The 13,817-nt window shown below is 40.9% G+C and overlaps 1 protein-coding gene across 2 annotated transcripts in view; it reads left to right on the top strand.

The window, feature by feature from the left end:
- IPO8 (importin 8) overlaps positions 1-2,951 on the top strand; it is a 46,581-nt gene extending 43,630 nt beyond the window's left edge. For both annotated transcript variants that reach the window (XM_010566220.1, XM_010566219.1), the window contains exons 24-25: positions 376-492; positions 1,199-2,951. In XM_010566220.1, the coding sequence (XP_010564522.1) occupies positions 376-492; positions 1,199-1,296 (215 nt within the window). In that variant the 3' untranslated portion in view covers positions 1,297-2,951. The remainder of the gene's footprint in view (positions 1-375; positions 493-1,198) is intronic.
- The last annotated feature ends 10,866 nt before the right edge of the window (positions 2,952-13,817 follow it).

Genomic DNA, 13,817 nt, shown 5'->3' with positions numbered 1-13,817 from the left:
TTTGTCACTTTGTAGATTTTAAAATCATAATGGGGTAATTATTTTCTCCCTTTTCTGTTTGACTAATCCTGTTGCTTTTAGTTTTGATATGAGTTTTAAATTAGAAGATTCACTTCATCATTGTCCATGAATAACACCACATGGTTAACTTTCTGTTTCAGAAAACAGAGGATGTAATTAAGTTCCCCAAAATGGATTGCCTCTCTTACAGTGGTGATTCTGTACTAAGAAAACTGACAGGAATACTGACCCTGTTTTGCAGTGCAAATTATGTTTTAAAACCAACCAGGGATTTCGTGTGTTTCATTTTGTTCTTCTGAAATTAACTTACAGTGTAGCCTGATAGTCACTTTTCATCCATTCCTGTTCTGACAGCGGTGCAGAGCCGAGATGCAGCCTGGTACCATTCACTGACAGAACCGTTGAGTGAGGATCAGAAGAAACAGCTGCAGGAAATTTATACATTAGCAGAACACCGGCGAAATGCTGCAGGTGGGTCACTTCTCTGGGGCCATTTTATGTGTTGCAGGGATGTTGGAACTGCATCTAATGTGTAACAGCAGAGAGACTAAATCTCCATGCTAATTAAGATTTCCTAAGAAGCATGAGTAGGATATTGCGCTTATATTATCCCTTGCCTGGAAGTGTGTGTTATTCAGAGAGATTACTGTTGCTTCTAATTAATTGCCTTCTCATTGACATGTGCTGCTGTTTGAACAGGGTACGAACTAGTTTTGCACAATCTGACATTTGAAATGAAGAGCAAATTAAGGCAATATCTAGCTGTCAGCCAGGCATTTGATGAAGGTTACTATAGATTATTATGTGTTTAACAGTTTTGTAATAACTTTTTAACTGCTAACATTGTCTTCACAGTCAGTGTAAGGTTTTAGATGTTTAGGATGCTTGCACTGTGGAAAATAAATTCAGATTTAATGAAAAAGCACACAGAATAGTGTAACACAGACCGATTCTGTAAAAGATTAATTTCTCAGCTCTGTTGTAGAGGTGTGTGCGTTTATGCATTTAGAGAAAATCTGAGTGTAATTTATTACTGTCACTGCACATAGGGAATGAAATTTTGACTCAACCGAGAGTTTTTCCCATAACTTTGCATTCTTAGCTGAGCTGTATTGTCTCTGGCAAAGATGTTCTCTATAGACTATTTTTCATATCCTTTCCCTTTTTTGAATTCTAGAGACTAAGTCAATAGAACAACAAAGTGGCTACACATTTGACAACAAAGGACTGATCACAGCATTTAACTTTGTTGGAAGTACTCCTGGTGGCAACTGAAGGATCAGCTACAAAGGTCAATGGGAAGGGTCTCATCATTACATTTTCTTGAAATCATCGTGACTTCTGAGTGATAGGGGAGGGTGATTTAATGCTGCTGAAGGTTTTCTGGAAAATAGCAGTGTGCTTCCCCCACCAGAATGCTCTTTCTAACCAGCTACTGTAATGTACAAATTCTTGTGGTGTTTTTATAATTTGATGGACTGAAAGGAAACATTTGTCCTCAAGGAACCTGAATGACTGGGAGGGGCCAGGCTGCATCTAATTGAGTTGCACTTCTCAGGTTTTTGCTGTGCAGAATTGATAGATTCATATGGATAACAGTGCCTTCTGTTGTACATGGATTGCCTGAACAAATGGATTTTGGAGTGCATTATAATTTTTTAAGTGTAAGGACATTTCTTGATACACTGTAAGCCTTGGTTCCATGTTTTCCAGTCGCCTGCTTTTTACTACTCGGTTTAATTGTTCGTTGGTTGCGTACACATTGCTGGATTCAGAATATTATCTCATCTTCCCTATTTGGTGCAGACCAAATGTGTAGAGGGAGGTGTCTGTTGGAGTTGTAAAGCATACACTGGTTACGTCAAAGGGTCTTAACAAAATTGCAGATTTTCCCTTGATGCAGTAGTCTTAAATTATTTCTCCTAGCCATGAAATCAACTCGCTTGAGTTATGATGGCACACATGGCAGGTGGCTACCCTAAATCCACATTGATATTACCTCTTGCCTGGACAAGTGGTGTGGCCCTCGCATGTAGATGTTCTACATGACAACTTTTTATTTCCACTATTTTTGATGAATATTGGATTTTACTTGGGATTCTATAAATGTCTTTTCTGGTTTTATTCATTCATTACCATTCCAGTGGTAGTACTGAATAATGTGGTACAAAATATTTACAATATTTTATTTATCTTAATAGAAAAAAACAGCTCCAAACTTATTTCTTCTTACTCCTACACTTTTGTGATTGAATTTCTGGTCTGCATTCCATTTGGCTGTTCTTGTCCCATGCTGAAATTTCATTATCTGCCAGATTTTTTCCTAAATTTCAAAGACTGGTTTCTCATAAACTGAAACACATATAACAAGGTGTCTGTAAATATGTTTATTTAGTGATAAACTGATAGCAGTACTAATTTGAATAGGTGCCCCTCCTTTAGATCTATTTGGATCGCAGTGGTGTGGCCAAAATAAGTAGGGGTGCTTTACAATGTGAGGTTTGGATTGGAGATAAAATATTTAGACCAGATTTTGTCTCTATGTGTTAATTTCTTTATGACTTAAAAAATATTTATGAAGCAGTTTTAAGCACATACTGATAATGTATTTCTTTTAGAGCAGTGCCCCAACTGAAAAGTCGAAGTCTTTCCCATCCCCCATCAAATTTTCAATGACTGGAGCGAATTATGGATTGCTGGCCCTACACTGTGCTGAAGCTTTCATTTTTTGTATGTCAGAGTAATTATAATTCAGTCTGATACATCTGAAGTGCTCTGCGCCTTGGCTTCTGGAAAAGGCCAAAGTGTCTTTGCCTGTTCCTTGCCCCATCCCCTGGAATTTTCTCAGCCTGGCAGCTGTGGGGCAGAAGGTTCCCTGCTGCCTTCCTTTTTCCTGCACTCTTGTGTCAGACTCTCTCTGGTGCTGTTCTCTGATGCTGCTTCTTCCCCCCTCCCCATGCCCTCCCTCCCCGATGCCCTCCCTCCCCGCCCCCCCCCAGCAGCTGCAGAGTGAAGTTGGGCTGGTTCATGTAGGTTTTACACTGCTGCTACTCACTTAATAGCAACAGTGAAAATTTCTCACTTTGAGGTCTGTTGTACATACGGAAAACTGAGAATTCCAGGGTCTGTATTTCCAAAAGGGAACAATACATTGAGCTGCATTGGACAGGCTCTTTAAGCTCAAGCAGCAGAGGGCTCGGGCATCCTTTATTTTGAACATCAGGCCATGAAAATTTTAGGTCACTTTTGCTAATTTAGGCCTTGGGGTGTATTGACTGAGACAGTAGGAAGGCATTACATCCAGTTAGTGAGTTTCTCATAAACCATGGAAGTTTTGAAATCCTTCACAAATTTAAGAAATGGTTTTTGGAAGTTAAGGACATGGACGGCTTCTCTCTTACCTGACAAGTGAAGTATTAGGCACGTAAACCGTTTAAGCCCTTTATTATTTTATTTTAAAAAATGAGATTGTTGAGTTGGGTTTCTTTAAAAGCCCATTCGCCTTCTCTGCACTGGCATGTGGAGTAGAAGAAGGATTTTTTTTTTCCTGCTAATGAGGTTGCTAGCACAGTCACAAGCTAATATTTAGGAGTTAATGTGTTCAAGGAAAAATCTGCTTTTGCATAGCATCATCTTTGTGTCACTCAGCTGAACTATGGCTGCTCCCTAGTTCTGCTTGTTGTATTCTTTTCAAATCAACTGCCAAGAAAATTTCATCCAGATGTTTCTTACAAGGGGTTTAATCAGCAGTGTGGAGTCGGGAATCTTTGTTGTCTATTTTGCAGTGGGGGTCAGAGATGTCTGAGGGGATGGCATGTAAAAAGGTTAAATGCCCTTCCCTTCCCAGGAGATTCATGAGCAAATGTTTCTATTGGCAAAAGCAAATGTTAATTATTTTATTCCTTTTTTTGAAAAGGGTTTGCATCCAAAAAGATTTATTGGGCTCTAGCCTCCACTTTAACATATGGTTCTCTTTTAACATGATAAATATCCGTTTGTACATGATCATAAATAGGTAATGGATTTTAGGGATTTCTTTCTGAGCTGTGTCCAGCTTTGTACTACATTAAAGGGAGAGTAACACAAATGTGCATCACTGTCTCACTTTGAAGCCAAGGTAATGATAGAATATCAGATACTAGCGTCAGCCAACAAAGCATGATGTATTTGCCATTGGAAGTAGAGAGAATCATGAATGTATTGTAAAGTAAAACAAAGGCTGATAACCAGTGACCTATGTTGCCCCATGCCCGTGTTCCTAAAGTGTGAAGGTGACTTGTATGGGCACTATGGGGGCTTTACACAGGAAATAAGCATTATGTAGGTTATAATCATAGCAAATGTTAACTTACATGATAAGCTTCTTTTTCAGATAAAATTAACTGATCCTGGGTATTGAATTGAATATGCTGATTTGTCACTCTTTAAAGGAAAATAAGACTCACCACATGTTTTGACTGCTTCTTTTTGGTCTCTCTTTCAAAGTTGAAGTACTTGGTTTGCTTTCATTACAAAGCAAAATCTTGAATCAAAATGGCTAGCTCCAGGAAGAGTGCAGAATATCAAGCTAAGGAAAAAGCTAAAAAAACCCCAACAATCCCCCCAAACCCACATATGCACGGTCTGATTGAAATAAATGTGCTTTGGGAGTATAAGTCAAAATATGTAAAGAATGTTACACAAAATGATATTGTGAGGTTCTTTGCTTCTTTGCTTTAGGGGGAAAGGCTGCCTGTGGGGTGTCAGGGTGGCATGAAATGAACTGCTTTAGGACATGCCCTTTGCCTGTGAAGTCCAGGCAGTTTGTGACTCTGGACTCTGGATTCCATTGTACATTGTAGAGGAGAGAAGGTAGGACAGTAGAGGAATTTTTTTTTTTTTTTTTTTTTTACTGTGAAGCAAGAGTATGTCTTGAGACTTTTGTGAGCCAAAGGAATTGTAGACAACATGAATGATTAACTGTCTTTTATTTCCAGAATACTTTTCAGCATTTTTTTCTTCCCTCCTTTCCTTCCATTTGCCAACCACTATGTTATCAGATATTTCAGGCGATATTCAAAATACCTGAAAAGGTAAAGCTTGAAGAATTTTTTTAAAAATCCTGTTGTTCTTGAAGCAGTGCAACCTATCCATTGCATTTCTACCTTTAGAACAACATCTCTCATTTGACATATGCAGAACTACAAAAACCCCTTACTTGTGCCTGCAGTTTGATGAGCCTTTCTGTGATTTACTTCTTAATATAGGTACTTTGAAATCCCCACGCCTTGAACTGAAATTTGCTCAAAGGATAGGCAAAAATGCACTTATGTAATGGAGTATCCAGTCCTAGTTCTGAGATATGCCCTAGTCAGTCTTTTGATAATGTTTGACAGTCTGGTGGTCACTTCCTCAAGGATCTCTGTCTCCGACTGAGGACATTCTTCAAGTCCAAGAGACTCTGTATCTTTGCAGGTGGACAGAGAATCATATTTCCTTCATCGCAGCAAAGCATACAGCAGGCATGGCTATCAACTTCTTGATCTTATGAGTGAAAATAGCACTCTTTTCTCTCGGATGTCAAATCTTACCCCAAACGGATGGGATACAGTAGAGATGGATGTTCCCACTGTGTTAAAGAAAGCCAGACACTATGCCAGATACCAGAAAGACTTAGCATAAAGCCATATCGTAAAGAGGATATATGAACAGGTCAAGTTGCTTGCTTTTGACACCTCTTCCACTGCTACTACTTCTGTAAAACCAACCAAACCAAACCAGTGTAAAATGAAAGAGAACTAAAGCAGTGCTTTTGTGTGCTAGATGGGTAGAAACTTCCCTGGCCTGTGGATCTAATCCCAATACTCACTGCAAATGCACTCAGATACTTTTCAAATAGAATATGCAATATCTGTATGGATATCAGTACCCTGAATCTGACAGCCATTAATGAGAGGTGAAGACTTAGTGTGATTTTTCTCTGGCAGAAAACAGATGCATCCCTTTAAAAAGTCTGGGAACCCCTTGTCCTGGCTGATGTGCAGTCACCAATGGGAGACACTCGGTGGGATTACAGCCTTTCTTAAAGATTGTCAGCATACCTCCTACTAAAGGGCTACCTAAAGTGCTCCATGTCTAGGGAGCTAACTGATGAACCACTCCTTGACTAAAGAGTTTTGGGGAAGAGCAGTTCAGAGAGAATCTGCAGGCATATGTAACTGTGATGAATTGGAAAAGCATCCATTTAAATGATGAGGCAATGCATATGATAGGATCTCAGATCTGCAGTGTTCCCGATGTTGCCTGGATCTTCTAGAGGTGCATCCAAGAACTTTGTCCCATGCATTTCTCCAGGAAGAGAATGTGCTTCAGCAGCCCCAAATTTGATGTGATGCTTTGAACTTGAGATCAGAAAGCAATTTTGGTCACAAGCTGGTAGCTGTCCATATCAGAACAATGTGGTGAAAGCCATATATTAATGCAGGGATTCTCTCTTTATAGGCTGTATAGAGGTTGACAATTTTAAGTGCTTGGCTATGTGCATGGTGGGGTAGGAGATGAACTTTCATATTCGTTGATTTCTCCAGTGTGAATACAACAGTGTCAGCTGCAGGATTCACCCGAGGTGAATGGAGAGTGGTGGTCAGGGGCTGCCTGCTGGACCATCCAGGTTTATGTTAGATGAAGTGAAATGCAAAAACTAAAAAAATTACTTGACAGTTGAAGCTGTTGAGCAACAAAAATGAATGTTTTCTTGAAATGAGATTTTAATATTATGTTCAGATGTGTTTTAATTTTTAGGTTTCCTGCCCTTAGGCAAAATATGAAATTACTACATGACATGGAGGCCTATCGGTTTTTCACAGGACTGTTTACCATTGAAAGTGTTTATCCAAGAATTGTTCCTTATTTTTAGATATTTTTAACGTGTTTGTTAGTAAAGTTGCACATATCCCTCTTTCACTAATTTCCGTGCACAGAGATCTTGGAAATTAACTTAACGAAGGGAAGAACAATGGTGCTTTGAAAAGAGAAGGCTATGCATAAGCAGATTATTTTTAGAAAACAGAAGAACTATGGCTTCTGAAGAAAATATGAAACAATAAATATTTATACAAAAGTGCATGAGGTAAAGAAGTGAATATAAGAGAGACTCCATTCTTTAATCACAGCTGTAACGTTTTTTTTCATTGCCAAACAATGTGTGAAAATTGCTTTTGATTGCATGTGCTGTTGGTAGTACACTTAATGTAAATCACCTGGAATGTTTTGGGGCTCAGAAAGAGACCAAAGAAGCCATGCAGATTTCTTTTGATGCTAAAAGCAAAGATATGAGCCTATGCCTGCAGTGACTAGAGGGAGACCACTATGTGCTTCATTAGGAGATTGAATTGCAGGATCATCACCTTTGTAAGAAGCCTAAAATACTAAACTGTGGATTGTCTTTGAGGGCAGAATTGACAAATGCAAAACATGCATCGATGACCAGAAGAACTTCTTCCTAGCTTAAAGAATTCTGTACAGTGTTCTCTTAAGCTGTGCTGAATTTGCTTTAAAAATAGTAATAAATCTTACTGCTTAGGTTGAATGTTACATCTGTTGTGCATTTATATGGGAGGAATAATATTTCTTAAAAAAAATGTAACATGCCACCTACCAAGGAGCCCAATCTCATTTTATAGCCTTTCTTCATACAGCCATAAAACTTATTTGCAAGAACACCCCAGAATTAATTTTAAACAAATGTGTGTGTTATCCGGAGTTAATATGTGCATTTGTGTAGCAGTGCGTGTTTGTTAATCTCAGACTTGTGAAGGCAGCTATTCACATGCACGCTTTGCCTGCAAAAGAACATAACTGACGTTTGATGTAGATAAGATTGTTACGGATCATCCAAATACAATTCTCAAAATACCAGGCTAGTGAGGATAGTCATCTTGCAGTCCTGAGAGAGAGGATTGCACCAGAGCTTGGGCCAGTCTTCTGTGCATGGAATTCATAAAGAAGATAGTTTTACTAAGCCTCCACAGGACAAGAGATTAATCCTGCTGGAACTGCAAGCCTGGTATTTGCATCAGTGTGGTATTTCCCTGATGGTGAGTTGCTGAAGTAGCCTGTTTGCTAAATTGCACTGATTGATAATGCTTGCTCTTTTCTGTACCGGGCACTTCTGTGAATCCTCCACGGTATCTCCAAGAGCAGTGGTTAGTGGCCCATTTTTATAACTGGGGAGGTTGAGTTAATGTAGTTTGCCCAAAGCTGTAGCACTGTGTTGCAGCTGGCACGAGAAATTAAAATTCTGGCTCTGTAGAAGTGCCTGGGAGTTTTGCCACTGGCTCTAATGGAGCCAGGATTTTGCCCAAGAAATTTGCTAGGTCCTAGTGTTTGGATCACTGCTAATAGCTTCCAGAGAAGCTCTGCCAGAACATACTTAATTTATGAAATTGCTTAGTAACAGTGAGTTCCTCTATTGAACTGCAATTTTAATCTGTCTAGCAGTGACATTGTTTAATTGTATCTTGTGTGGGTTGCTTGGTATGATGAGCTCTCCTGTAGAAAAATGGTTCTTGGCTAGGTGATGAATGACATCCCGATTGCTAATTCCTCTTGAGGCTTTGAAGTGAACCTGATGATGTGGGAGCAGAACTCCAGGTGACCCACGGTATCATCTCTACCATGTAACAGGGTGTTGGGAAGCGTATAGCCTCTCCACAGGTATTACAAACATGCTGGATTGGCTGTGAAGTTGTAGGTTGTGATTGCCGCTTCTAACAGACTCTAAAAAGTATATTTTTTACCAAAGTAAATATATGGCTCCTTTGCCGCCTTCTGCCCTCTGACAGAGCATTGATCTTCTTTTAGCTACAATCGCATTCTTAAGCTGAATTCTAACTCCAAATCTCTTAAAAGGGTAATTTCTTTTGGTCGGTCCCCATCAGGGGTGAAAGATGATCAGTGTGTGTTTTCTCTTGTTATCAGGTATGTTAAATGAATAATTTAAATGAATTAATTACCTGTTTGATTAAATCACTGGGACTTCAACCAATCCCATGCAGTTTCCTACTGAATTTATGGTTTTTCTGGCAGAGCTCATGCTACATGGATTTGTGTGCACATCCGGAAAACTCTCCATAGTCATATAAATGAGATTCAGAGTAAAATACATCGGGAGAGTCTGGAAAGGTCATATCAGTATATGAATAATGGATGTTTTATTTTTTATTCAAGATATTGGTCTTCTATCTCTCGGCACCTTGTAGAGCAAAGTATGCAACTGCAACAAGTAAGGGTGCCTTAAGCAGCTTCAAAGTCTCCCTACTCTATTAAATATAAATAATCTGTACTGTTCTTTTTAGCACAATATACCTTGCCTTGCACCTGACTGCCTCAACAGGTTGTTGTGCAAAGTGCGATAATGGAGCCCAATGGCAGCACCTTTGTGTAGAGATTTGCCTACAGCTGTGGGGCTGACCCTCAGACCTCAGAAGCAGTTGTGGCTGTGCTCTGGAAGAGCTATGTCTGTATGAAGAAAGCATATCCTGTGTTATGTTTTCCTCCTGCCATAAGTATCTTTCCGGAGGATGCAGGGGGTTAAACAAAACCACAACAAGAGTAATTGGAGAATACCGCAGCGCATCAGAATGTGCACTGAACAGAACCAGCTATCACCATCCATTTCTATGTGTAGACCACTCACAAATGTGTTGGCATGAAGCGAGATTAAACAGATACATGGAGTCTAGTTCCTCAGTACAACAAGGATCATAGTTCTTGAATTCTGCCAAACAGGAATCAACTCGGTTAGGGTGAAGAGCATGATTAGCTCAATTTGTATTATTGTTTTGAAGAAAGACTGATGGGATCTGTCTGCGTCATTGTGGGGGAAAAAAAAACAACCTGGCCAAGGGAGAGTCCATGCACAAGAAGTCCCCTGAGCATTGATTTCACCGGAAGAGCAAGCATGGAAATTGCTCCGAGGAAGAATTACTACTTCTGATGTTCAGTTACAGAATATTTATGCCATTGTATGGTTAATCAAAAGGTTTACTGATCTCATGAAGGTAGGACTAAGTTAAGGAGGTTGCTAATACTTTCCCATTGTGCTCCTCTGATCTGTAAGTATGGCTGATTTCAGAACCCAGGGCTGCCTGAGCCACCAGGCTGGAGGATCTGAAGGACTTTCCTGGCTGCCAAAGGTCATTCTGTCAGGGAGGGAGACTTCTGCACAGTCTCAGGCTGCCTTAGTTCTTGTGGTTGCTTCCCAACTGCTGCGAATGCACATTTGATTGTTTAATGGGATTTTTCTATTACTTAGTGATTGATACTCTTCTAAAAAAATACACATACTGAAAAACCACTGCCACTGCGTGGCTGAAGTAGCAGCTATTTGTGGTTGCAAATGATGCCTGGCTGCCTGTCACAGAAGGGTGAGGCAGTGCTTGTGTTCGTCTCCCACCTGCTCTGATTAGGCTTTGTTACCCTCTCGCTTTGCTGTCTGTTCTATAGCTTTAGGATGCAGTGGTCTTCCAGGGCATCAGGATCTTGCCTTAGATCTTCAGCTTCTGCTTTTTATAAACAAAGAAATAATCTCAATTAATTGTGATTCTGGATTCCTCTGTCTTCCTCTCGCATATGTACCTCTTGGGGGTTTGTGGCTGTGATCTGGTGAACTAGGAAGAACTGTGGAATGAGGCCGGATTTTTCTGTCCATCGATATTCCCACAAAGCATGAATTATTAATCATGAGATTCTCTTATTATTCTGTTTCTTTCTTTAGATACAGTATTGTCTAAAATGTTTTCAAATAGATTTTGAGCAGGTTTTTTTCAGCATTTCAGGGCCCAGTTACTGAGTCAGGGCCCAAATCCTGAGTGAATGAAATTCTGTAACTGTACAGCAGGTTGGGGAAGGTACAGTAAAAATAAGGCAGACAAATCCAAGGTTAACTATGACAAGAAAAAGAGAGTATTGCTTTGTTTATAAACAGCAAACCCTCAGTTTGTAGCTTCATATTCTTGCTCTGTTTCTCATTTTAGGGGGGGCGGGGAGGGAAAGATTTAATTTTCTTTTACTTTTCATTTGTGTATGGAGTTGTAGTTGACTGAACTCCAGATTTTACTTCATGACAGTACCGCTGCAGGAAAAAAAAGCACCAGCTACTTAATGTCATAGGGCATGTGCTAGTTTATTTTGTTGTCATCTTTGTGGCTTTCATTCAAGGTCACTTGTTTTATGGGACGCCTGAGTCCAAGATTTATTCTGCTGCAGGAGATTGCCTAACAGGACACTAACAGTTCATAACCTAATGAATTTCCAAAGCCATATTAAAGCACTGGGAAGCATTTCATCCTTTCCTGAATGGTTTCTGTTTCACAATATAATTTTGTACAATAACATTTTCTTACTGTTTTTTGTAATATCCCCCTTCTGGTTGAAGAAAAATAGGGGGAAAAATCACCAACTGTGGATATGACCTTTAAAGACACACAGGTGAGTATGTGCAGTGCTAATGGGGAGATAAAGAAAAAATAAGCACACCACCTGATTTTAAGCACCTAATTTAGGTTAGGAGGCTTATCTTGTTAGGCTTTTGTAGGGGACTGGGGGATAGCCAGAGTTGTGTTCCTAAGCCATCGGATGCTCTAAATCACCCTCTGGCAAAGCCTGCTTCCTTCTTATAAAGCAAGCTCAGGGAAACGAACCATCCAGGTTGGGTGGGTAATTCTGCTCATGTGAGTACACCCCCGGTGGGTTTATTTGGAGGGGAAAGAGAAACACTCAGGAGGATTATAAACAACAGTAATTGGCGACAAAAAGTCAGTCTCCGCTTCATGTTTGCTGATTGTGTGCAAGTGTATAGTCAGTTTTGCTGATGCTTGTACATAAGAGAGATTCTGAAACATGAGTAATTTGGTGCATGCTCTTTGTCTTGCTACAGTAATTACAGTCTTTCATTGCCCAGGAGCTGAGCTGTAGCTCTTCTGTTTTACAGTGTGTTATGATGCCTTAATTGCACCATCTATCGTGACATTTTTTGTGCTTTTTATTTTTGCCTTTTACTGTGATGCTCTAAGCCAAGTAAATGATACTACAGCATCTGGGAAACTTGTCAGGCTGCATTCAGGTCAGCAGTTCATCAGTGAGTGCTATGAAAGATAATCTATGAACGTCAAAGTTGTAGGACCTTGAAAAAAGGCAATCAGCAGGAACAGCTTGGAAATCTGCTGAACAGAAGGACCTAAAGGTAGGTAAGGTGGTGATTATGAGTTACTGAATGTGGCGAGCCCCTGGGGGGTGTGTCTCCAGATCCTGGGCTTTTGGTGACCATTAGCCTACCCTTTAGAAGTAGGGGAAAACACTAAAGAAGGGAAACATGTAACCCATGGGGGGAGTATGTTACAGAGCTGGATTTTCTATCCATTTCTACCACTGTGCCTGCTTTAGAACTTAGAACCACCGAATAGTTCAGGTTAGAAGGGAGCTTAGGAGGTTTTTGGTCAACCTGCTGCCCAAAGTAGGGTCAGCTCGGAGATCAGAGAAGATTGCTCAGGATTTTTTCCGGCCAGTCTTGCTGGTCTTTCTATAGGATGGGCAGGGGAATTTGGGATTAGCAGTGGCAGAATAGCTTGGCTAGGTTATGTGGGCAGAGATGATTAGGAGGGCAGGTGTTTGACTTGTTCAAAATGTGATAATGGCAATAATCCTGAATGAAGTGGCTCCACTTCAGACAGAGGATAATTAGGCTTTGCATTAAGGAAATGAGCAGAAAAAGCAATAAGCATTAGGCATGAGTCCTACCACCGTGCAATTTCTAACTCTGGAAACTACAGCTTGCTTGAAGTAGCGTTAGCTTCAATTGCAAGGGTATGTCACTTTCTCAGAGCAGTCCAAAAGCTGAAGCATGAACCTTAGCGTTCTGTGTTGTCGTGAACTATAGAGTTGTGTGGGAGGGGGAGGTATAAAAGGAGAACCTACATGAGAAATCAGTGTCTGCTTGGATTGCAAAGTGTCGGCAGGTGTCTGGTAGGTTCTGCTTGCTGAGGGAAGCAGGTGGCTCATTATTCACAAGAGAAGAAGGGGCATCTCACTGACAAAGGATCTAAGCATGGGAGAACCAGATGAATGGAGGAATCTCTGGAGGTTTCAAGGAGATGGGTTGTGACCCCCACGTTCTTAAGCTTTTCCAAGATGACAGAGCATATCGGTGAAGAAGAAAAGGCTAGACAGGGAAATACTGGCTTTTGAAGGTTGAGAAAGGCACCTGCAGTCATTCAATTTGTGTTACTGCAGGGAAAAGTAGAAGCAGATTCCTGACCCCGAAACTATTTGCTCAACCCTAGCATACAGATGCACAGCCAGCAGACCCGTGCCTTCCAGTCTCAAGCTTTGCCATCAAACTTTACCTTCTTTTCAATGATCCATCCATGAGAGGTGCAGGTGTATTGTCTCTTTATGGGTGTACCGGAAAGCCAGATAGAAGAGACCAGATAAAAACGTGGCAGTGAGGAAGAGGGGGCACACAGGTAGACACAGGTTTAGGGAGAAGAGAGCGAGCTATTAATGCAGAGCCCGTGTTTTCTCCTTCACGGCAATTCAGACCACATCTCTAACTCTCTCCTAGATTCCTACTGTCGTTTGTGGGGTAACGTTTTTCCCCCGGTCCCAAACCCAGCCCACTACGGCGGAGCCGAAGCCTGCCGCCTTCAGGTACAGCCCTGCCGCTCCCCACCCGAGCCCCGCAGCTCCCCCAGCGGCTCCTCTTCCTCTCGCCGTCCCGCCCGCAGCTCCCTCTCCTCAGGACACGCGTGGCCGCGGCG

This window comes from Haliaeetus leucocephalus, unplaced genomic scaffold, assembly GCF_000737465.1.
Source record: "Haliaeetus leucocephalus isolate CR32 unplaced genomic scaffold, Haliaeetus_leucocephalus-4.0 Scaffold206, whole genome shotgun sequence".
Classification (NCBI taxonomy): domain Eukaryota; kingdom Metazoa; phylum Chordata; class Aves; order Accipitriformes; family Accipitridae; genus Haliaeetus; species Haliaeetus leucocephalus.
The sequence above is the reverse complement of the archived record's forward strand: the minus strand, read 5'-3'. Positions and strand labels throughout refer to the sequence as shown.